This window comes from Solanum pennellii, chromosome 11, assembly GCF_001406875.1.
Source record: "Solanum pennellii chromosome 11, SPENNV200".
In the NCBI taxonomy this organism is placed as follows: Eukaryota; Viridiplantae; Streptophyta; class Magnoliopsida; order Solanales; family Solanaceae; genus Solanum; species Solanum pennellii.
In genome coordinates, this window is record NC_028647.1 from 46,668,821 (window position 1) to 46,693,475 (window position 24,655).

General features: G+C 32.2%; 2 protein-coding genes across 2 annotated transcripts; both read left to right on the forward strand.

Annotated features, from left to right (window-relative positions):
• Positions 1-17,180: 17,180 nt before the first annotated feature.
• Positions 17,181-18,602, forward strand: LOC107003879 (replication protein A 70 kDa DNA-binding subunit B-like). The gene is made up of 6 exons (XM_027912663.1): positions 17,181-17,354; positions 17,487-17,772; positions 17,865-17,955; positions 18,076-18,209; positions 18,283-18,361; positions 18,443-18,602. The coding sequence occupies exons 1-6, from the start codon at positions 17,211-17,213 to the stop codon at positions 18,600-18,602; spliced, it is 894 nt and encodes a 297-aa protein (XP_027768464.1). The 5' UTR covers positions 17,181-17,210.
• A 4,349-nt stretch (positions 18,603-22,951) lies between these two features.
• LOC107003880 lies at positions 22,952-23,395 on the forward strand. The gene is made up of 2 exons (XM_015202137.2): positions 22,952-23,179; positions 23,280-23,395. The coding sequence occupies exons 1-2, from the start codon at positions 22,960-22,962 to the stop codon at positions 23,393-23,395; spliced, it is 336 nt and encodes a 111-aa protein (XP_015057623.1). The 5' UTR covers positions 22,952-22,959.
• Positions 23,396-24,655: the final 1,260 nt, after the last annotated feature.

Consider the following 24,655-nt stretch of genomic DNA (forward strand, 5'->3'; position numbering starts at 1 on the left):
TCTTAGTTTAGTAATTTGATCATAGATGTTCTTGTGGTGATGACTTCCAGATTTTGGGGAAATAATAGATGTTGAATTTTAGAAGTTATTGAATTGTCTTTTATTAATGAGTTTAAGTCTTCCGCATTGCTTTATGTTGATATTAAATTGAAATGTTAAGGTTTAGATTGGTTGGTTCGCTCACATAGGAGGGTAAGTGTGGGTGCCAGTCGCGGCTCGGTTTTGGGTCGTGACAGTCAACAAATGTTTATTGTTCTTTATTGGAAAGGTCACAACTCTTTGGAAAAGTTATAATCCTTCGGAAAGGTCACAGCCTATCATAAAATTCACAATTTTTCTTAAAAGGCGCAACTCTTCATAAAAGTCACTACATTAAAGTCGCAACCCTTCATAAAAGTCGCAACTTTTCATAAAAGTCACAACCTTTCATGAAAGGGAAAGACGAGTTTTGGAAATAAATAAATTTAAAAAGGAATTTTGGATTGTGGTGGCGCCACGTAGGCAGGCCTATAATTTTCTTATATATATATATATATATATTAGTAAAACTACTCACGCTTCGGAGGATGAAATTTATTACTTCGTATCATTTATCCTTAATAACATAAGCATAAATTAATGATTGTTATGTAAACATAAGTAATGGTGTTAGTGAGCCACTCAACAGGAATAAAGTACACAAATATTTAATTGTGAAGAAGAAGAAGAGGTTTAAAATTTTCGTTGTTTTAATATCACACAACTTATAAAATAATACTTAAATCCAAGAATCATTAAAACTAAAACATCATATTATATTACGCAGTAACACACATTAATAATGTAAAAGAAAATGATTTATTACTTCTTATCATTTATCCTCAATAACATAAGCATAAATTAATAACTGTAAAATTTACATACCAAGATTAGTAACATAAGTAATGTTGTCACTGAGGAACAAAGTACACAAATATTTAATTAAGAAGAAGAAGAAGAAGAAGAAGAAGAAGAAGAAGAAGAAGAAGAAGAAGAAGAAGGAGAGGTTTAAAAATTTTGTTGTTTTAAAATGAGAGGAAATTCCTCCATTTATAGACAACAAACGGTAGCGTGAACAAATGTTTATTATGTCTTATCGAAAATGTCACAACTATTTGAAAAAGTTGCAATCCTTCGGAAAGATTACAAACTATTCATAAAAGTCATAACTTTTCATAACAGTAACAACTCTTCGTTAAAGTCGCAACTCATCATAAAAGTCACTTCATGAATGCCGAGGTCTTACCACTTAACTCTCAGAAGTAGTTCACATCAATGATGATTAACTAGACGATGTTGATGTTCGTGAACATGTACAAGATGATTCGACGGATGATAATGAAAGTGAAGATGGTGATGAAAATGTTGATGTAGATATTTCTCCCAAAGTTGTCTCTAATGGTAGTTCATCTTTCGAAGTCATTCCATGTTTGGATCATATGAAAGAATTTCAGATGACTTCAATTTTTAACGTTTTCGATAACGCTCCATTATGGAATGAAAAGAATCTTAAAAACATCATGTTTGATTCATGTAACATAAAATTATTTAAATAAATGATAGATATTTTATTCATTTAATTAATCAATTTTTTTTATATCACTATATATAAATATGTTATTTTTAAAATAAAATAACAAACAAATGAAATCGACAGTGAAAATGTTCAATATTTCTAAAGAGACAGAGTTTCTATGTGATCAATTTAAAAGAAAAAGTTGGAAAGTCATCTGCAAAAAGTATATGTCGAGATGTGAGTGGATGATTCATTTTCACAAGACTGACGATGATATGTAGAAGACATGTAAAATGATTGACCACAACTATATTTCTTAGACATATAAGGAGGATCTTTACAATTTGAATAACAACATGATTGTTAATTCGTTGATTCCTTATATTATCTAAAATCCTGATATTGCAATAAAAATGATTTAACAAATTATCAAAGGATTGCACCACTATACTCCCAGTTATCGAAAAGTCCAAAAAGTTTGAAGGAATGTGTTTGTTAATGTGTATTCAACTTTGAAAATTCCTTTAAGACTTTACTTGGATATATGACGACTTTAAAAATTTATAATCCAGTTACCATTGTTAAGTTGGAGCACCATTCAACAGCTATACAAGGTGAGAGCAAATTTTCATGGACTTGTTTTGGAGTTTTAAAACATGCATCAATGGTTTCAAAAGTTGTAGGTCTGTCATTTTTATAGATGAAACTCATCTTTACGACACGTTTGATGTCAAATTATTAATTGTTGTCACTATTGATGTGAATGAAAATGTTTTCCCACTTTCATATGCATTAGTCACTCGGGAGAGCTCTGAATATTCGTCATGGTTCATTTCCTTATTGTGGAAGCATGTTGTTGTCGCGCGAAGAGGAATTAACCTTATTTCTGACCGTCATCAGGGTATCTTAAAATGTGTTCAATCTTTCGATTGGTTGCAACTTTCAGTGCCACCACTGATTTTGTGTTCGGCATTTGAAAGCAAATTTTAATGAAAAAATTTAAATAGTGAACTTGAAAATCTAATGTGGTATGTTGCGACGGAGAATCAACAAAAAAACTTTGTTCAAAGGATGCAACAAATTAAAGCACTGAAGATGAAGCTTATAAGTGGTTAAATAATCTTCCTTTGAAAAAATGGACTATGTACCTTGATAACGATCATATATGGGGTTCTTTGACAACCAATGTATTTGAGTCATATAATGGGGTGTTGAAAAATCTAGGGGGCTTCCAATCATTGCTATGACCCGCATGAAATTTAAAGTCGATCCTTTTGTTGAACGAGACACCCTTACTAATGTTTTACTTGAACAAAATGTGTTTTGGCCTCTCAGTGTGGAAAAATGATTGGATAAAATATCAAGCACATACTAGAATGATGAATTATAGTACTACTTTAGCTGGTTTTGAGATCATCACATTTGCAAACAACGGCGAGGGAGAAAATCTTCACAAAATTTTTGTAGATGACAAAAAGTATTCGTGTGGTAAATAGGTAAAAAATGGTATACCCTGCTCACATTCAATTAAATTTTTGTGGTCTTCATGGTATCGAGCTAGTCACGATCCGAGCCTATATCATGAACGTGGACGACACTCGAGAACCATTGTTGGTCCCCAAGCGAACCTCCATCCTGGATGGCTACAAGTGAAGGACTAACTCAAGCATATAAAATCTAAAAACTAAATTAATTTCAATAAACTCAAATACTCAATCTTTTTAAAAGTCTGTACAATATTCAAAATAATAGTACAGAAACTCATCAATTTTGTCTATTTATGAAGTATCTATTATTACAGAAGGATATCGGGATAAGACCCACGACATCTAAAAACTGCTAATTGTATGATAAAGGTGAAGACCACTTCTATATAAGATTACTCACCAAAGCTGACTTGAATGTCACATGACCTCAATGAAACGCCTGTTGATGATAATGAATACTTGTATCTGCATCATAAAATGATTCAAACCAAATAGCTCAGTACATGAAATGTACAAACATTAACATAAGCTTGAACTGATGAAAAAGAAACATACTTACATCATCTCAAATCACTCAACTCAACTCACTCAAAGAAAATAGAGCTCAACTCCATAACAAGACACTCAACTTAGTGAAACATAATTCAACTCAACTCAGAAGATAGGGCTCAACTCAACAATAAGGTACTCAATTCTGATTCAAGATACTCAACTCAAACTCAAGACACTCATCAACAATAAAAGATGCAATATCTGGAAAGCTTTTAAAATAATAGACAATAAATCAGTTCTATGCAAAAATACAATAATAAATTAATTGTATGAAAATACAACAATAACTCTGTATACATAAAAATACAAAGTAATTCCGTGAGAGATTCTCTAACCAACATCCATCACTATGAGCTATGTGATGATATAACGTCTGATCCACGCTGCAAGAACTATCATATACTTTGTCGGAATATAAAACCTACTACTAAGTGGATCCACTAGTCTATGGTAAAAAGCAATAAAGAATCATCTAAGAAGTATGACACTTTCTACCCACGTTGTCTACATGGTTTATGGAGGCTGTAAGTTGTTTGAGCTTTTTCCAATATCGGTGCTCAATACTACTCCCAAAATATAACTAGCTCATATGTTTAAAAACATATCTCTTTCTCTATTTTGAGATTGATTATTCAAAAATCATTCTCTTATAAGAGATGATACTCAAACTGCTCAAACCTCTTTTGAAAATCTCAGTGTTCTCTTATCTTAAATGTGAAAATACTTACTTTGAAAAATACTTAGTTTTCATATATCATTTTATAGAAAATAAACTCAACTTTACGTTTCCTCAACTTAGTGCTCAAGTCTTTAAAACAAGTTTCAAAATAATTTGTAAATAAAAGATTTCTTAAACTAGGGTTCATGCCAAGTTATGGACGTGAATGACTCAATTCAAGGTTTTCAATAACCATGCATAGAAGTCAATAGTTGGAACTCAACAAATCTAGAACTCAAGGAGACAATGATACTACTCACAAGGAGTCAATGATACTACTCATCTGAAGAATGCTCGACTCGGAGGGTTCATGTGGAATTATGGGCATGAACTACTCAACTCAAGGACCTTCATGGATAAACTGTAGTATTCTCATTATTAGGAATATAATACCAAATTAATTAGGAACTCAAGACTTAGAACTTGAACATACTACTCTTCTCAAAGAAAATCAAGTTATGGAGTTCACGCGGAATTATGGACATGAACGACTTGACTTTAAGGATCTCAATGATAATGTAGACTCGTAAATACATTCTCCTACTTCTCATACTCACTTACATGAGTCTTGAAATAATTTAAAACTTATTGTAAAAGACTGGAAGGGACTTTCACAAAATAACTCGGAAGAACTCTCAAGATTAACTCTTAAATGTACCTTGTTTTTGAATGAATTCAAGGTTATGATTCATGTTATGAATGATTTCTCAATTTTTAGAATTATTTTAGAGTGTTTAGAATCAATACGTTTGAAGGAACCCTTTGAAAGAACTCAAATCGATAGCTGAACTCGAATGATTCACAATTTAACTTAAAGACTTTCTTGAATTCTACTCTTAACTCTTGCTTGAATTTGAATTATGAATTTAAGGATAGTGACTTGATATATAGGATTTCTTGATGATTGGATGTAGGTTGGTAAGTAACAATCACTAAGAGCGAAGATATGCTGAAAGTTGGAATACAGAAGGAAGAACAAATGTGGAAAAGACTTGACATCCATTGTGCAGCAGTGGTGTACCGCCAGCCCTCAGGTTACAGGCTAGTTTGGGGCACACCACTGGGCAGGGCGCCAACCCTCAGGCGTAATAAGGGCGCGCCGCCCCAGCCATGTTCCAGACGAATCCGATGAACTTTTGTTCAATTTTTTGATCTCTACCTCGTCTAAACTCGAATGATATCATCCAAACTCTTTTGAATCCTTAAACCCAACCTAATTACAACGAATTCTACACCAAAAAATTACTAAGAACAACACTCATTCGCAACTCTCACCTCAAGAATTCAACAAAGACTTCATTATTATAAAAAAGAACCTTAAAACTTTAAGAACTTAACAAGATTATCAATATACTTAATCTCATGGATGAAATTCGTAAAATAAACTCTCGATTGGTGTGTGGGTAAATAAACCCAAAATTATGGAATCTTACATACCTCTAATTAGGATAAAATTCTTGGTGAAATCCCTCAAAGAATCGCAAGAATCTTGACGAATGCCTTGAACCTTCCGTCTCTTTTTCTTCTTTTCTCTTCTAGAACTCCTCTAAAAATCGGAAGCATATTTTGGGAATAATTCAAACCGAGGATACCCTCTTGATGTAACACGGGACCTAGGATCATGAATGACCCTAAGCTAACCCTGAGGCTGACATATATACTAAAAGATATCTAGATGAAAACATGAACTAATGTGGAAGCTAAATCAATTGTTAACTGCAAGAAAGAATATCCAACTAGTCTGAAGTACAAAAACGTACTAAGAATTTAACAATGCTGAAAGATAAACTTAACAAGTCAAGTTGATTCAAGTACTATGTCTGAAAAGTCTCTAACTGACTATAGTTGATGGGACATGCCCCTAGATAACTCTAGCAAGATCGAAAATTGATATAAAGACTAAAAATTAAATGTATATTTGTTGTCCTCGAAATATGAGGACTCACCACTGCACCTATGAAATACATACCGAGAATCGATATAAGCGTGATCTGCATGCTGAGTACCTAAACCTACATCATGAAAGATGTACTGCAGAATATGCGTCAGTACTTGAAATATATTAAGCATGCAGAATATAGATAATAACTGAACAAAATACAACTGAGCAATAATATAATCTGAATAGAAGATAAATGTTGAATACAACTGAAAACAGAGATAAATGCAATAACCAAGTACTAATCATGATCATAATATGCTAAACAGAATACTAAAGTATAAGCTGAAAACCTGGTGGGAGCTACTATTAACCCACATAAAACCACGTGAGCTAAACGTGGAGTCCGATGTATATATTTCATTGAGAAAAACCAATATACCTTGCGAGGGTATAAAAGGCATACCAGCGTGATCACTAAATATGAAGCCCAACAGAGGGGACTTATATTCCTACTGGGGCACGTAGTTTTGGGACTATGAGGGTACGCTAAACCCTAGTCCAACTCGGTGCTAAGACTACTGCCAATTGTAAATGTATATGACACAATATAACTGAAATACTAGATAGCTCAATATTCTTAAATGCAAATATGAGAATGCAACATTCAAGAACTGATAATGTAACATTCGAAAATTGGAGCATGTTTATCTGTTTAACTGACCTAGAAAGTTTAATTCATAAACTAAGAGAATCTGCACAACTAGGGTTCTGAGTTTCATGCAAGAAACTAAGCAAACTTTCCAAGAAAACATGATAATTTGATTACGAATACTACAACAGCTAAGTCACAACAATTTTCCAAGGTTTTAGAAACCTTTGGTCTAAACAGATATAGAGAATCAAGAGTTTGACTGAGTTCCAAGGACCTAGTGGATGAAAGGAACCCACTAGAGAAATCCCACATACTTGGTGACGAAATCGACGTAAAAATCCTTCGATTTTGGGCTGGAACTTGAAGCAAACTTGGTGCAAATTCTTGAGAGGGCTATCAACTTTTCTCTCCTTTTTGGCTCTAATTTTGATGAATTTTGGTGAATAACGATTTTGGTTATGTTTTGACTAGGTTATTAGGCTTAAACTGAGCAAAACAATATAGTTTAAGTGTAAAATGATATAATTTAAATGCTCAAAGCATAGGGATAAGATCAAAATGACCCAGACTTAAAAGTTGACGAAGCCATCGAAGGACCAAACCGATCGACCGTGGACTAACCGACGGTCCATCCTGGCAAGGTGTCATTTGACGTGTGGGACTAGGTCTTGAGGTCATGATCCACAGACTTGGACCACAGACCGTAGACCCACCTACGTTTCGTAGGTCCGGCGTGGGTCTTGATTATTCTGGAATTCTAGGTGGCCAGACCATGGACCCTACCAACGGTTTGTGGTCCAAGCCACGAGATGTGGTTTGGCCACCATCGGTGGGACCTATAAGTTCTGAAAATCTGAACTTTGGTCTTTCTTGTATCTGGGTCTTACAAAGTCTCTATAACATAGATCTATTGCACAATTTAGAGTATGAAAGAAGGAAAACTTCTCTTAAATATCTATAGTCCCTTATTTTAAAAGTGGGACCCACATAACCATAAACAAGATCCTATTGACACGACTTTATAGACATCCTAAGACAGTTGAAATTTGTGCTATGATACAAAATTTGTCACGATCCGAGCCTACACCCTGAACGTGGGCGACACTCGAGAACCATTGTTGGTCCCCAAGCAAACCCTCATCCTGGCTGGTTACAATTGGAAGACTAACTCAAGCATACAGAAGCTTAAAACTGAAATGATTTCAATAAACTCAAATGCTCAACCTTTTGAAAAGTCAATGCAATACAATAAAAGAAAATAGAGGAACTTCTCAATTTGTCCATCTATGAAACCTGTACTATTAAAGAAAAATATCAGGACAAGATCCACGACATCTCAAAAACACTAAATGCAAGATAAATGTGAAGTCCTTCGAAATATAAAATGGCTCACCAAAGCTAACTAGAATATCACATGACCTCAAAGAAATGCCTGTTGATGATCATGAATTCATGTATCTGCATCATGAATCGATGCAGGCCAAATGACTCGGTACATGGAATGTACGAGCATGTAAGGATAATTCTGAAGCATAACCATAAGCTTGAATTGATGGAAAAGAAACAAACTTACCTCAACTCAAGTCAACTTAATGAAACATAGTTCAACTCAAAACTCAGAGAAAATAGGGCTCAACTCAATGGTAAGATACTCAACTCAGTGAAACATAGTTCAACTCAACTTAGAGAAATAGGGCTCAACTCAACAATAAGGTACTCAATTCTGACTGAAGATACTCAACTCAAACTTAAAATACTCATCAACAATAAAAGATACAATATCTGGAAAGCTTTAAAACAATAGACAATAACTCAGTTCTATGCGAAAACACCATAATTACTCAATTGTATGAAAATACAAATAATAACCATGTTTGTATATAAAAATACAAAGTAAATCTATGGGAGATTCTCTAACCGTTTCTAGGGTATAGAACCTATTAGTAAGTGGATCCACTAGTTTATGCTAAAAAGCAATAAGAAATCATCTAAAAAGTATGACCATTTCTACCCACGTTGGCCAGAAAGTTGGTATTTATGTAATGCTTGTATAATTATATTTCATTAATGATTTCACTTTTATTTTAACGGTCCATTAATTTGTATATTATATAATATTTATTTTTAATTTATGTTATTTAGAAATTTAGAATAAAATATAATTTTATATTAAAAAAGAATTTGAAAAAAAAATTATATTACATGAATATTTTATAAAAGTTATTATTTTGGAAGAAAAGAATGAAGGGATTTATATTATAAAATAAGAAAATAAGAATGAAATAGAAATAATAATATAATATTGAGGAGAAAGAAAAAGATTCATTTTTAGAGAGTAAAATAGAATATTGGGTTGAAGTTGGTTGTCTGAAAATATAGAAAACTATAAATTTGGAGAGTGAAAGAGGACAGGGTTAGAGATGCCCTTAAACCTATTGATTTCTCTCTGTATACTACTTTCACTTGCAGATTTATCATATATTCACAAATGTATTCATATAAAATGGTTTTACCACTACTTCCTTTTTACTAACACATCATTTTTCAACATGAAATCTACATTAAAAATTACTTATGTACTTAGATGCTATTCAAAATGTTTTATAAAGAATAATAATGGAAAGTACCTTCTGGAAATAAGATTCTACTTAATTTATTTGGATAAAAACAATCATGTTATGTTTTTTGTTACAAGGCGAAGAAATTAAAATGCCTTTTGTTACAAAGTGAAGAGGCTAGAATATATGCTTACTTGCTTACATTCATAGGCAGAAAAACTTGAGTGTTAGAAAATCCTACAACATCATGATGTAATATCATATTCTTGGAGATAACACTAATGTTAATAATGAAAATCTTTTGAAAGATTCTTTGGTTAAGACACAAAGGGATAGAGAAGTCAAATATATGGACAAGTTAGTTGTTTCATTAGTAGATGTTATGAATGGTTAGAATACAATAAATTTACGATTAATCAACTATAATAAACTTTCATCTATTAAAAGTTTTGTATTATGTTTATAACAACTAGTAAATGGATCTGTGCTTGCGTGGTTATAACTTTCTTCTTAAAATTTATTAGAATAAAACTTTTCTTGTATTTTGATGTTATAATATTTTTTGTATAATTTTTTTAAAAGTATAGAGGCTATTCAATTCTAGTTTACAATTTGTTTTATTAAAAGAAAAGGGAAAATTAAAAATCATAACACTATTTTGTCCTAGTTTACATAATTTTATTTTACCATGGTTATATAGTGTCTTTAATTAGAGAGTCACGTTGAATATTTTTCTGAATTTTCTTTGCAAATTTCTCTAGTATAACACTATAAATTAAATTCAAAATATTAAATATTTTTTAAAATATATATTTAACTAATGTGTTTATCAAGAGCAAAGGATCCATAATTATATAATATACCTATAACTAATATGTAGTCATGATGTGTTTTTCGAAATCCAAATTTCATATGTAATTAATTATGATAGTGTTTTATAATTGAAATTGTGCACAAACAAAACATTAAGAAATCCTTGAAAGGATTAAAGAGAAGTAAGGGATAATGGGAAGAAGTTCAAAAAAGTACTTTGGTGTGAAAGAATAGTCATCATTGTGTATCATACAATTATAATTAATTGCTACTTTTAATTCTATCATTTGAATTTCTATTTCTTTTCACTCTTATTAATATTAACATTATTATAAAAAAACAAAAAATCATATAAATTTTTAGGCTTGATCTGTTGGAGAAGAAACGATTTCTTTGAAGACTATTATAAATAAATGTATTCTTTAAAACTGTGAATCTTCATATAACGACCCGAAAAAAATAAATTAATTAAATAATAGGTACTTAAGGTGATTTAATTATTAATTAAAAATTTGAAATTTTAAGGGCATAATGGTCCTTTCACGTATTAATTAAAATAAATCAGATTTGTCTTAATCTAATTTAAATCCTATTTGACTAAGTCTTGAATTTAGTCTCCTAATCCTAATAACACACACTCTCTCTCTCTCTCTCTCTCACGTTCTCCATATATCTCTCTCACGTTGGTTTCTGTCAAAAAAATTTCAAGAACCAGAGAATACATCAAGAATTCTTCACACTTGAAGAACTCACATGAAATTTTTTCTTTTAAAAAAAAAAAGCAACCAAAAACGTTAAGGCGAAGAGAAGTTGTTCGTTGAGTGGTGTGGACATTGAGGTAACTTGGACTGATTTTTGGACAGAGTTTTGGGAAGCAAATTCTTCGTTTGAACATCAATAAAGGTATGGGTTCCTTTCCTCTTGGTCCATTTCCCAAGAGATCCCTTAGGGTTCACGTTGTTCATCCGAAACTAGGATTGTTTTCCCTTTTGCATGTCTCCTGTCACTAGCTCCCAATGATGTTAGGTTAATATGTTTGGTGACGATTTTGTTTCGAGTATGTGTTTATATTTCGTGTCTTTTGGAAATATGAATGTAAATACGTATGTATTTGTGCAACATTTTGCCCATGATTTTGTGTCTTTCTTTAGCGTGTTAATAGATTAGAGATTACTCGTGTTTTATGTGCAATTAGAGGCTCTTAATATCATGATGTTCACATGGTTGAAATGCTAGAAATTCCAGTTAAACAAATGACCAAATCATACCTTTAACTTGTCTAATGAATCATAACGAACGACCAAGAAAGAGATGCTCAAATATCCCGTAAAACGCTACATAAAAATGTGTAACAAAGTTCCAGAATCTGGAAATTCGCTACAGGTGAATTCTGAAAATTTTGGGTGTCAAAAAAATTTTAAAAAAATAGGTGATGTCTGCAGGGATCGAACCTAGGACCTTACCAACGCATGCTTTAAAAAGAAAAAAAAAGGAACGCGTTAAGGCGGATTCGAACTGGGTTAGGGGCCAGCGAAATTCAAAAAAAAATTTGAAAGGGAATGGGGTCTGGGGGAGTTGAACAAGCGACTTGGGGGAGGAGAAGAAGAAAATTAAATAAACGAGTAAATGGGAGGCGTGGGAATCGAACCCACGACCTCCCAGTCGTGAAAAAAAAAAGATGCAAGGCATGGGGATCGAACCCTCGACCTCAGAGCCGAACTGTGAGGCGAAATAACAAGAAAATAAAGTGAGGCTGTGGGGATTTGATCCCACAACCTCACTGCCACTCGCCTCTATAAAAAAACTAAAGATGGAGGGGTTGTGGGGGTTCGAACCCACCACTTCATAGCCTCCTCCTCAGCGAAAAAAGAAAGTAAAATATGGGAGCTGTGGGGGTTCGAACCCACAACCTCCCTATTGTAGCAAATTTAATTCTAAAAATCAAAGGGGTTGTTGGGGCTCGAACCCCCAACCTTTCGGTTAATTAGTAGTAAAATTAAAATAAATTTTTTTTATCCCTTCATGTAAATATTGAGATTTAATTTAGAATTCTAATTAAAAATAGAAAATTAATCCTTTCATGTAAATGTTGAGATCTAATTTAGAATTCTAATTAAAATGGAAATTAATTACTTCATGTAAATGTTGAGATTTAATTTAGAATTCTAATTGAAATAGAAAATTAATTATTTCATGTAAATGTTGAGATTTAAGTTAGAATTCTAATTAAAATAGAAAATTAATTATTTCATGAAAATGTTGAAATTTAATTTAGAGTTTTAATGTTATGAATATTAGAAATAAAATCAATGAAAAATATAAATGATATCCAAGTGATTCAAGATTTGGGTTCCCGTGCCCAAACCTCCGTATTGATAAATAAGTCATACGTGAGTAAATATTCAAAAATAATGCCATCTACTTAGATCAAAAATCAAGATCTTCGCATATATACAAGATACATAAGTCTTACAATGCATAATCTTAGGAAAGTAAGAATCACTTAACGAACTATAAATGAAGCCTCATGCTTGTATGTATAGACACATAAGTCTATCATACGTTCAAAAATAAGTGAACCTAAGATATACGTAATGAAATGAAGTAATGAACATTAAATAAGAGGTGAGTAACTATGAAAAATAAAGGTGCTAATAATGAAGAATGTGGTGAAATCATGATGTGAGGCTAATGTATATGATGAGAGCAATCTCAAATGAGCCTAAGTAAATGTTACCAATACGTACTCACCAATGAGAGTGTAAGATAATGAAGAGACCAGTCTCTATGAACACTCTAATGAATATATTGAGTTTAAAACACTTAATACTAATGATGAGATGAGAAATCATCTATTGAGTTATGATGTCCTCATACTACAAGCCAGCTTTTATGATGTATGAGTTGAATGTAATGGAACTTTATATTGAGCATCGATAGACTAGATATGAGCGGTGATGCCTTCTTTCGGGAAGGACGGAGATTCACGTAACTCTCATGAGATGAGACTGTCCGGCTTGCCGGGTATGGGTCTCCATACATCTCCTAGTCTTTGAACCTATACTGCCACTATAGGGATCTGGCGGGGTTAAATTCCCATATACGCTAGCATGTTATTGAGTCACTTTGGCCGGTGATTTCACCTCTTTTCGGTGTGGGGGAGACACTGGATTTCATGATGCTCACATGATCTATGTCGGTTAAAGTTAAAGTTCTCAATAAATGAATGAGGCCAGTCTCAAATGAATCATATAAAGAAATGAATGATACTGAAGGTGTTAGGATAGGATAATCAAGAGGTGAGCTAGATTCAGGTAATGACATTAGGTTATTCCTGATCATTGCATAGCAAATCCAATGGAAGTCTTAAACTACATCCTAGGTATAGCTGTGTTCACACTGGCCTATGAATGAACTGAAATGAGGTACCTATGAATGAATGAAGCAGACTCTGTGTTTGCTAAAGAAGGCTCCCTAGTTGAGGTCCCATATGTTGAGCCCTCATTTTGGAAAGTCTTAAGGTCAAGTCCATGATAAAAAGGTCTCATGGCATATGAATGAATAATATGAAAGAAACTATGTGCTATATGTAGATATCATGTGTTGTGTGCCATACGATAATTATAATGATGCATGTCACTTTCATGGCATAACTTTTCCAATCTCAATTTTGCAGGTCCACTGGCTTGACTTCCAAAAATCATGTCGTTAGGAAAGAGCTATTCTTTTTCATGCATGTCCCTGGTGTGTGCTTGCATATACCCATACTTAGTACAAGTGTGTACTAATTCCATACAAACATCTACTTTTAGGTGCAGGCACAGGAGGATGGTAGAGCTACAGGTTCGTTGTTGCAGCTATCCGGACGTCAACATTCATCCGGAGTTTGGTAGGTCCTCATGCATTCGAAGATGCTACTGTTTTACATTCTAGCGTAGTTTTAGAGTTGAGCTAGTGGAAGCGTTTCTTTCCTGTTTTGGTTCAGACTTTGTATTGGTGCTATTTTGGCCGATATACAATTAATACTTAATGAATTATTTCTTTCAGTTGCTTATCTCTTAAATGTTAGATGGTTGATAATGAACGATTACGAAATATTAAGAATGTTTAGCAAGTATGATTAAAGAATCAAAAATTTCAAATTTTTTGCTAAAATTAACCTATGTAAAGTAAGAATGACGTAAGTAGGCTTGTTTGCGACCTCTAAGAGGTCAACGACGCCGGTCTCGTCTGGGGTCTAGATCCCGATCGTGACACTTCAGTAGGTGAATTTACGTATAGTCTGTACTAATACTTATAACAATAATTTTCCAGAAAGATAAACATATACAACAAAGTTAGAAACATGCACTCAAATACAATATTTAATATCATAAGCAAAAATTAATGACAGTAAGAAAACATACCATGATTTGCAACAATAGAATGAAACAGAAAGGAAAAATCGTGCCCACTGAATGCACAATGTCTCCTCGTTAGTGAGTCACTCAACAGGAGAAAAATACATAAATATTTAATTGTGCAGAAGAAGGAATTCATAATCAAATATTTAACTATGTAGAAGAAGATTCTATTTTTTAAAATGAGATGAAACCCTAATATTTATAGACAATAAAAAATAGTGTGAACAAATGTTTATTGTGCCTTACTGGAGAGGTAACAACTTTTTGAAAATGTCACAATCTTTCATAAAAATCACAACTTTTCATAAAAATTACAACTTTTGATAAAAATCACAACTTTTCAATAAAAATCATAACTTTTCATATAAATCATGACTTTTCATAAAAGGGAGAGGTTATATATATATATATATGATTGTTTTAACCATTAATTTGTCACTCCATTATATTTTATGGAGTTCATTCGTATCATGTGAATTAAATTTATTAATGAAAAGTTTTTTTTAATGTTAGTGGATTATATATATATATATATATACATATATATCCCCTTATTTAGAAGGGAGAGTTTGGAAAGGACGAACATCGCTATAAAAGTTGTACCGTGCAATTCCATGAAGCACACAAATAAGGACATCTTTGTAATTTCAAGGCATAAATTGCTTTTTCTTTCATGAAGCCACGTGTTGTTACTTGGTGCAGCTTTCTTCCCAATATTTAACTCATTCCCACCTTCTCCAATTCATTCCAACCTATTCTTTATGAAGTTCTTGAAATGGTAAAGAAACTACTATTAAAAGTTCTTAATTTGTTGGGTGTTTTCTTTATTTACAGGGAATCAATAAATTTGCTCTTTGACATTGTTGAAATCACCTAATGCAGGAAAGAGCAAATATAGTTCAGGTAACAATTTTTTTTAACTTAAATTTAAGCACCTTATTGCTTTGTTTCTGTGATTAATTCAATAATGCATGTGTGACTATTGCTTTGTTTCAACTTATCCTTGGGTGCATGTTTGATTGTGGGCATTCAAAAATAGATTTCCTTGGACAATTTTTTTTTAATTGGCTCTATGTAAGTTTTTTCTTGAACAAGTATCATTATGCTCTATTCAGATTACAGAATTCACAGTGAGTTAGCTTCTGAGTTAGTTTCCAGTCAGTTAGTTTCCAGGGAATTTACATGCTATGTACTTAAATGAATATAAAAGTGTTTTTACTTTTCTCTTGGTTGCCTTTTGCTTCAACACTTAGACCTCATACTGTTGAAGAATGCAGTCACAACTTCAGTAGAATATTGGACAAATTGAAACATGTCAATCACCAAGTATATCTGACCTGGTTCACTAGCAAATTGTCTGGTCCTTTCTAATGTAAAGAATAAGTCTTACTAATTTTGTTATGTCCAGGTAAGAAGATATCTATTATCTCAAGTAGTAATTTATTGATTTTTACAGACATGAAAGCTTTATGTATATAATATATACATACCAAATGTAAAATTAAACTTGGACAGGAGTTAAAACTTGCTACACGACCATTTTGTTACCTCAAAAATAATATACTGATTTTCAGTTTATTTTTATATAGTTACAATAACTCTTAATTCTGAAACAAATTCTCAAAAAATCCTAAGAAGCAACTTCATAGCAATCACTCAAGATAAATACACAATACATATACTTTAACAAAGATAAGTGATTTATGTCATTTTTATTTTCTACTCCATATTTATGAAGTCAGAATTCCTTATGTGCTCTTCCTCAATCATTTCATTTAATAATTCAAAAAACAAAAGTAAATATAGAAAATTACACCATCTCACTCTTATCCACAAACACAAATAACAGAACTTCCAAATTTATACATCTAATAATAATAATATAAAATTATGGAGCTCAAAAACAAACTTGGACCAAAGGCTATTCAAATTCTACTGTCAAATATAACAACTTCTTTTTCTGGCATACATCATTAAATTTTACTATCAAATGCAATAATTTTTTCTCTTTTTTGGCACAATCTCATTGGCTGCCAAATCCATCAATTTTAAAGAAGACACCTGTACTTTTATATAGTATAACGTGTCTACTTTCTATTGTATATTTATATATATATACATTATTACTCATTATTCATCATTACTCATAAAGCACAAATTTGTCATCCTTTCCATTGAAGAAAAAAAATATTGCTCCCTTTCTAAGGTATTTTTTCCCCTTTTCATGTTTTCCTTCTTCCCATTTTCAATTTTTCTTGCAGATTTTAGATGTCACCAAAGGATAAAATCAATATGGAACAAAATTAAACTTGTTATTTTCACTTAAAATTCCAATTTTACTACCAGACAGATTTGAGGATATTATATTTTCTAATGTTTCACTAAGTTAGGGATAATTATGTTCTTGCATGTTCTGAATTTCATTACAAATATTCCTATTGTACTTTCATTACAAATTATATACTTTTAGTATGTGGAGGACAATATGTTCTTGCATGTTCTTCCTAATTTAATTGTTCATGTTCACGCAACCACATAAAAGAAAGGACTTTCACCCAATAGTGATGCTATCCTGTAGATACTACTGCTTGGTTAAATATTTCTAACAAACATGGTACTAAGATTGAACATCGATCAAATAGCATTAACAACACGAGATTGGATTTGCAAAGTTCAAATTGTGGAAATCGGACGCCAAAGAGAAAGCCCTGACAAGAAATGTAGATTCCAAAATTTGATTTTGGAAGATGAACAGGTGAGCTCATTACATTTAATCTCATGAATATTCTCCTTTTTTAATATTTACCTTATATAAATATTTTTGTTTTGTTTTACTCTTAGTAAATAGTTTGACTTATTCTTAGATCTCTACAACTCTTACTTTCAGGAATGCCAAATAAAGGCAGTACTGTATGCCGATGAAATTGAACAGTATGCAGAAATGCTTAAACTCATGAATACCTATCTCATCTCTACCGCAAGAGTCAAAATCTCCCAAAATTCACACGGCAAGTCGATACATAAATTTTACTGGGTTCTTGACAAAGAAACAGTAATTGAACATATCACGCCATCTAATGGAGTTGAGAAACCACTTCCACCACCAACCAAGCTGAATATCACAACCTTTGACCGCATTTCTCACATGATGCTTGATTCTGCTGTTGAAATCGGTATATCCACCCTATTAACTTTTACAACAGTAAAATATACCTACTTACTGATCCACACACTTACAACATTTCATTCTTTATTATATACGTAGATATACTGGCAATCGTTTTTCGTTGTGGTCCTCAAAAATACGCAGGTCGCAGTCGTCATAAATGTCGAGAAATTATCATTTGTGACAATCAGTAAGCACATTTTGCCTTATATTTTCCCATTTAATGAAAATATTTTGAATAAGTAAACACTTTTATTGTTTATTTAATCGTACCATCACTTATCATCTGGTCGTTATCATGGTACTTCAGGAAAAATCAATTTCTCCTCACTCTATGGGAGGATTTTGGAGAAATTGAAGGAAATGAAATCGAAGCAAAAATGGAAAAAGAGATGGATCTTATTGTAATCCTTGGCAGGAATATAGGAATCTCTAATTTTCAAGGTACATGCATTGAACTTTTTACCAACATAATTTATATAATAACAAAACGTTATGCAAGCTTTATGTCATACAGGGTTGTCACTGCAGAGTAGGTACAATTCAACAATACGCGTAGCTCCTAATTACCCACAGGCAGTAGAACTCACCAAATGGTACTCACATTTCATCACTATTCTCTAACTTTAATTTGCATTTAAAGAACCTATTAAACAAACTATTTGTTGTAACAATAGGGCAAAAGAAAACAAATCAATGTTGTTAAGTCGTGCGTCGGACAAAACCTCAACAAGCTCATCTGCCCCTCTCATGGTATTGACTCCTGCTGGCCAACAAGTTTTCTCTATTGAAAATTTTTTTTCATCACCAACTTCTGTAAGTCATACTTCAAGCTGATAATTTAAGAGTTTGTATATTTATTAAATAATAAAAACAAATTTTATTTATTCATCAGTAACTCAACATGTATTATGTATATGATATTTCCCAACAGATGGGACTCTTCTATGTTGAAGCAGAAATGGCCATATCAGATGAATTGCAAGAGTTTTGTGTACTTGAATGCTCATGATGCAAACAAAAGAAGCGCACAAAAGATAGAAAGGATTTTCATTGTCCAAAATGCAATCGGAAAACAACATTACTTCCTCGGTATTTCTCCTTCTCCTTCGTCTTTGTTCAATTAATATATCTACTTAAGAATACATATTATGTGCTATTGATAACCCATATATATGTTAGATGTTTTATTGACCTCCTTTTTTAAATGCTCACTTATGTGTATCATTTATAATAGAAAATACTGATAAGTTTATACCAAATTGACTTTACATTAGTTGCTTAGTAGTTCTAAATAGTTTACTTTATCCAAGAATGCATTGCCAAGAAAGAGGTAGAGCTCAAGTATGTGAAATGTCATGATCAATTTGCGGATATCTTTACAAAGCATATCAAGTTTGAAGATTTTCGGAGATTGAAATCAAGCCTTGGAGTAAAGAAGAAAAATCAAAATTAAGGGAGAGATTTGTGGAAATAAATCTTGGCAACAATTAATTTGGCAGCCATACTTATTGAAATTACAATCCACGAATGTGAAAAATTGGTAGCCATCAATGTGAAAGTTGAAAGCCACATTTGTGGAAGTAGGTAGTCAAAGTTTGGTATAAGTTTGATAGAGTTAGGCAGTCAATTTTTTATTGAAATTGGCTACCATATTATGACATTAATGATGTAAACAAGTGTTCAAAAAACTCTATAATTAGAGTAGTAATTGAACACTTGAAAACACACCAAAATAGAGAAGCAATAGAGAGTAGATAGAGTAATCCACGAACTATTTCTTAATTTGTGAGAAAATAGTGTGCAAGTAATATTATTGTGAGTTGTAAGAAATAAAAGAGTGTTGAGTCGTAATCTTTTGACACTACCAAGTTTTTCATCAATATTATTGTATTACTTATTCGGGTATCATATTTACCCATTTTAATATTTGATGTCGTTGTTACTCTCTTCCTATTGCTATTTACTTTGGACATTATCGTGGGTGTGATTATCATTTTGTCCAACAGCTCAAACCTAGTGAGAACTTGTCTACAAATATTTAAATTAACAATTCAAATGTTAGAAAGAGCTGAAGTGAAAATTCCTACTCCAATATCAAGTAAAATTGCAAAATATATATTTGGAGGGTTTGTATATGTGAAAAATTCCTTTCCTAAAACTCATCTTCTTTCTATCTAAATGTTGTCTTTTGTTGTCAAACATCTTCTTCAACACATAAGAGAGTATAAGAATCAAAATTTTTAAAAAATCAAGTTGTGTGTGTCAAAAAACTTATTTTAGATGTATGAAATAGTTTGGAACGGTAGTCATGCTTTGGGCATCAATTTGTTCTATATAAAATTATTTAGTACCTATGCTTTTGGCATCAATTTGTTTTACTATTACAAAGTAAAAATGTTCATCAAAGACAAATAACTATCTACTTTCATGTAAAGTAAAACTACAAAAGACTATCTCACTATTCATTTAACTAAGCTTTTAGTGGCAAAGCTTAGCCTCATTTACTGATAAAAATTAAGGGAAAACAATTTGGTATAAAATTTTATCGGGTTTCTCCTTTAACATGTCCACACATAAAAGCTTTTATGAATATTAGCTCAAATAGTTGGACTTGTTGGTGTTTATAACTTCAAATCATGTATTTGTGCCCTCATCACACCAAGTGTGTCAAGACACACTCACAAACATATGCTCAACAAGCTCCGTCCTAAAAGTGCACATTTACACCCCTATAGCTGCAATCCAGTTAATAGTTGTTCAAAAATTGCAATAGATGTTCAATATTGGTGTAATTGCATCTTCTTGATGTTCTTTCTATAAAATCTATTACTTTATCGAAAGAAGCATTGAAATAGATGTTTTGTAATGTCGATACCTAAATAATGTTCAGCTACGAAGTCTACATCATTTTTTGATTGGATGTTTGTGATACAACTTCTTTTCTTACTAATTTTTCTTTCTCAATTAGGATCAAAGTTTGAACTGTGCACACTGTTATATAGCTTACTACTTACTGAAGCAACAAGAAATGGAAAAGAACCGAAGAACATACAGTTGAAGCAAGAATATCAGAAGCCTCTACTGAAATTTCTTAAACGTAACATTATATTATAGTAGTAACTTTAGACATCTTGTTGTTTTGAGCTTGATATGATAAATAAATTTGTCATAGGTTCGGCTTAAGTATATCAACAACCTCTGTACATTTTGAACTGAACCCGAGGAGAGGATAAAGTAATGAACTCGCAATATGTCTTCACAACAAAGCCTGACATACTGTTCAACCGTGAAGTTACCTCCATGATTCATCATCATCATTGCCAAATGACACTGAATGGGAAAATCTTTTTTATTGTGTTACTATTCCGTGGAATGATAGTCACATTTCATTTGAAATAACATTCGAAGCAAGATAAAAACAAAAGACCATATAGGATATGCATATGCTATAGGGAGGGATAAGTGTTGTCTCACTTCTGTCTGAGCTACTGCCCCTTCCGAGCCTCCCATCATGCACATTTGTACAGTTTGGCTCCACAGTATTTTGAAATTTATCTAAGATAATTCAGTGCTCTGACATTAATATATGCACAAACTCTTCCTTTGAGATGCTCGACATATACATACCAGTCACAAGACACTAATAATGAACCAAATTCAATTTTTTAAGCGTGAAAAAAACCTTTCATACTTAAATGAATCAATGGTTGTTTATCCCCCACACCTGCTTTAGATCATGGTAATCATCACTGTCATTGATAAATTGTAAATTAGTTTAACAAATCATGAACTACTTGAAACAGGAATGGAAGAAAATAGAGATAATGTGTCTGCCCTGTTGTTACCCCTGTCTTTGATGAGAATTAATTGTTGCCTTTGATGAGGTTGGCTGCTATGGTTTGATACCTCATTTTGAGGTTGAATCATTGTTGCGTTTTAATATTTTTCTGCTCCATTTTTTTGATGTATTTTAAACCATGGGTTGCTGATTTTGTATCGTATTGCTGCTGAATTTTAGACTAAACTATTTATTACACTTCTGATCAAATTTCAGTCTATTGTTGCTATGTGTCGAGCTAAATTTTGCTACACCTTTGGCTATATTTGAGCCAATGGTTTGGCTATGTATTTTGCTAAACTTTGCTGCACTTTTAAATTAGCCAACTGCTGCATTTTTTTCAAAAATATTGCTGCTTCAAATGTTGCACTTTGGACAGAAGTTGAGGCTTAAGGATTGCTGCATTTTTGCTAAACTATTGCTGCATTTTTTAGCTGATGGGGTTTCATTATTGCTCTGCTTTTTATGCTGGTATTATTGCGTTGGTTGCTAGATATGCACTTGCAGTCCTACGTTATTTCTACAATGAAAAAATTGATTACTATATGCATGGTATTACAGCTAAAACTCATACAGAAAAATGTATTAAGACTTCAGAACATCTATATGCCGTGCTTGAAGATATTAAACAATTAATACATTTTTTTGATGCTATATCTTATAATATACAAGATACTTAACAAACTGAAAGGAGGTTCCATACAGAATTACATAGGGGGTATATAGTTCCACATAGCTACACTGTTATATATCTTGATTTTCATTATAAGTTGTTGGCATCCGTTTTACCTTGAATAGCATCTTATTCATGCTTTTAGCTGTCAAGTGATAATTTCTAAGCATATGCTTAGTATAATATAAATATGCAAAATTGTAGAAAACTTGACATAGTGAACACAAATTGGTTGGCTTTATGTCTGACCTTGAGCCAATTTTTAATAACATTAGTTAAGGCATGGGTGCCTATAGATTTTAATTTCAAGAAAATATTTGTTTAAAGATTTCTGGTTAGGATTTTAGGGAGAAGAAGAGGTGTTTGTATAATAGTCGCGCATTTTAAGGATAATTTGCTTCTTATCTTGAAATAATGTTTGAAGTTCTTCCCCTTTCATTGTTTTAGCTGTAGATAGATTTAAAGATTATCGATATCTCAATATTTGACTCTATAAAATTAATGTTATTAGTTAAATAATTGTGCTTGTTTGTCTTATTTTCTTTCTAATTTTTATTTTCGTGAATGCTACATTGATATTTCTCAATGTATGCCCTTTTTTTCCAAGTTATGTATGTATTTTTCCATATTGCATTAAATTGTAAATTAGTTTAACAAATCATGAACTACTTGAAACAGGAATGGAAGAAAATAGAGATAATGTGTCTGCCCAAGAAAGAACTTCTGAGAGAAATTTGCGTCGTCGTACCAGATATGCACAGATGTCACCAGAGAGAAAGCAATTATTTTTATCCGAGCTAAGAGAAAAAAGGGCTGAGTCAAAAAGACAAAAACTCCTTCATCAATCAAATACTACTGGCGCTCTTAGAATCAGTAGTTCCTCATTATCTCCTCAGGAAGGTTAGCTGAGCATATTCTTATCTTCCTTCTATCTTCTGAATATCTACAGCTATAGTTAGACGCTACTACTCTTACTATAGTTATTTTCCTCATTTTGTAGTTGAAGCTTCTGAAGCCACAAACCTACCAGTTACTTTAACTACAGGACAGCATCAATCAAATAGTACTGGCGCCCTTACAATCAACACTTCTTCGTTATCTCCTCAACAAGGTTAGCTAACCATATTTAGGTAAATCTGTTGTAAAAAAAAGACAGCAAAATTGTGTTAGTAGTTTTCACGTATATGATCAAACATAATGGACGCGTATAATGTGAAACTACTAAAAGTTATTTATATGAAGTATGTATAACAAAAGTCATAGTCAAATTTTAATAATGGGCAGATTAAGAACTTTATGTAGCAAAAGTTGTTACCAAATTTAATGGAGAGATTCATACTGTCTTGAAGTAACTAATTTTCTATTAAGTTTACCGATTTAAACTTCCAATTTATAAGGGTTTTTTACCAAAGGTCATCAGAACAGGAAAGCAAATAGAAGCATAGTGCACTTACGAGAAATAATAGCTGAAATTTTCCTATTGGGTTGGGGGTTATCGAATCTTCACAGTTCACATGAGTTGCTTCTCCTCTGCCTTTTTTTGGTTTGATCTGCTAAGAGTTTGGCTTTCATATTGTGCTTTCTTCTATTTTTTATATGATTATATATGAATTATTTGTGTATATTGTTGCTAAGTGAATGGTTTGTCAATTACAAATAAACACTTCTGAGCCCTAGGAGGCCCAACATTTTATTTGTGGGAATGCTAGCACCAATACGAAGAAATGAAAAAATATCATATCATTATAACAACCTTTGCTTAGAAATAGGTATAAAAAATTGTTCAGTTCATTACATGTCAAGTATTTATTCCGGAAGTCATTACATGTTGTGTTATTCTTCCAAGACTTAACATGCTCTTTTACAAAGCTTTGATAATTCTACAGTCATATAAATAATTTTATGTTGCTGCCAAAGACATTTTGTTCTTACCACAGTAGTTGTAAAATATTGCTGCCTGTTTAAATTTAGCAAAATCAAAAGGAATTACTTCTGCTCACAAGCTAATTCTAACAAAAAAAGGACAACTTGTGAAATGATTCTGACTCCTTGGGATGAATCATTAGCTGCAACTCTATGTTCTCCTCTAATATAATCAATATTTACTTAAAATATACCATCTAAAATATACATGTAAGGACAGTTCATGTTGTATGCGCCAAGATTCAACTATGGAGACAAGCAATCATTTATTTGTTGAATGTGAATATGCTACAAAAGTAAGAGATACAGTAACTCAATGGATAAAAGTCTGTCTACCTACAAGAGGTTTCAAGGAAACAGTAGAAATGATCAAGATAAAACATTGGAAGAGTTTGAAGAAGCAAGTGATAGAAGCTGTGTGGGGAGCAATGATATATCATATCTGGAAGGCAA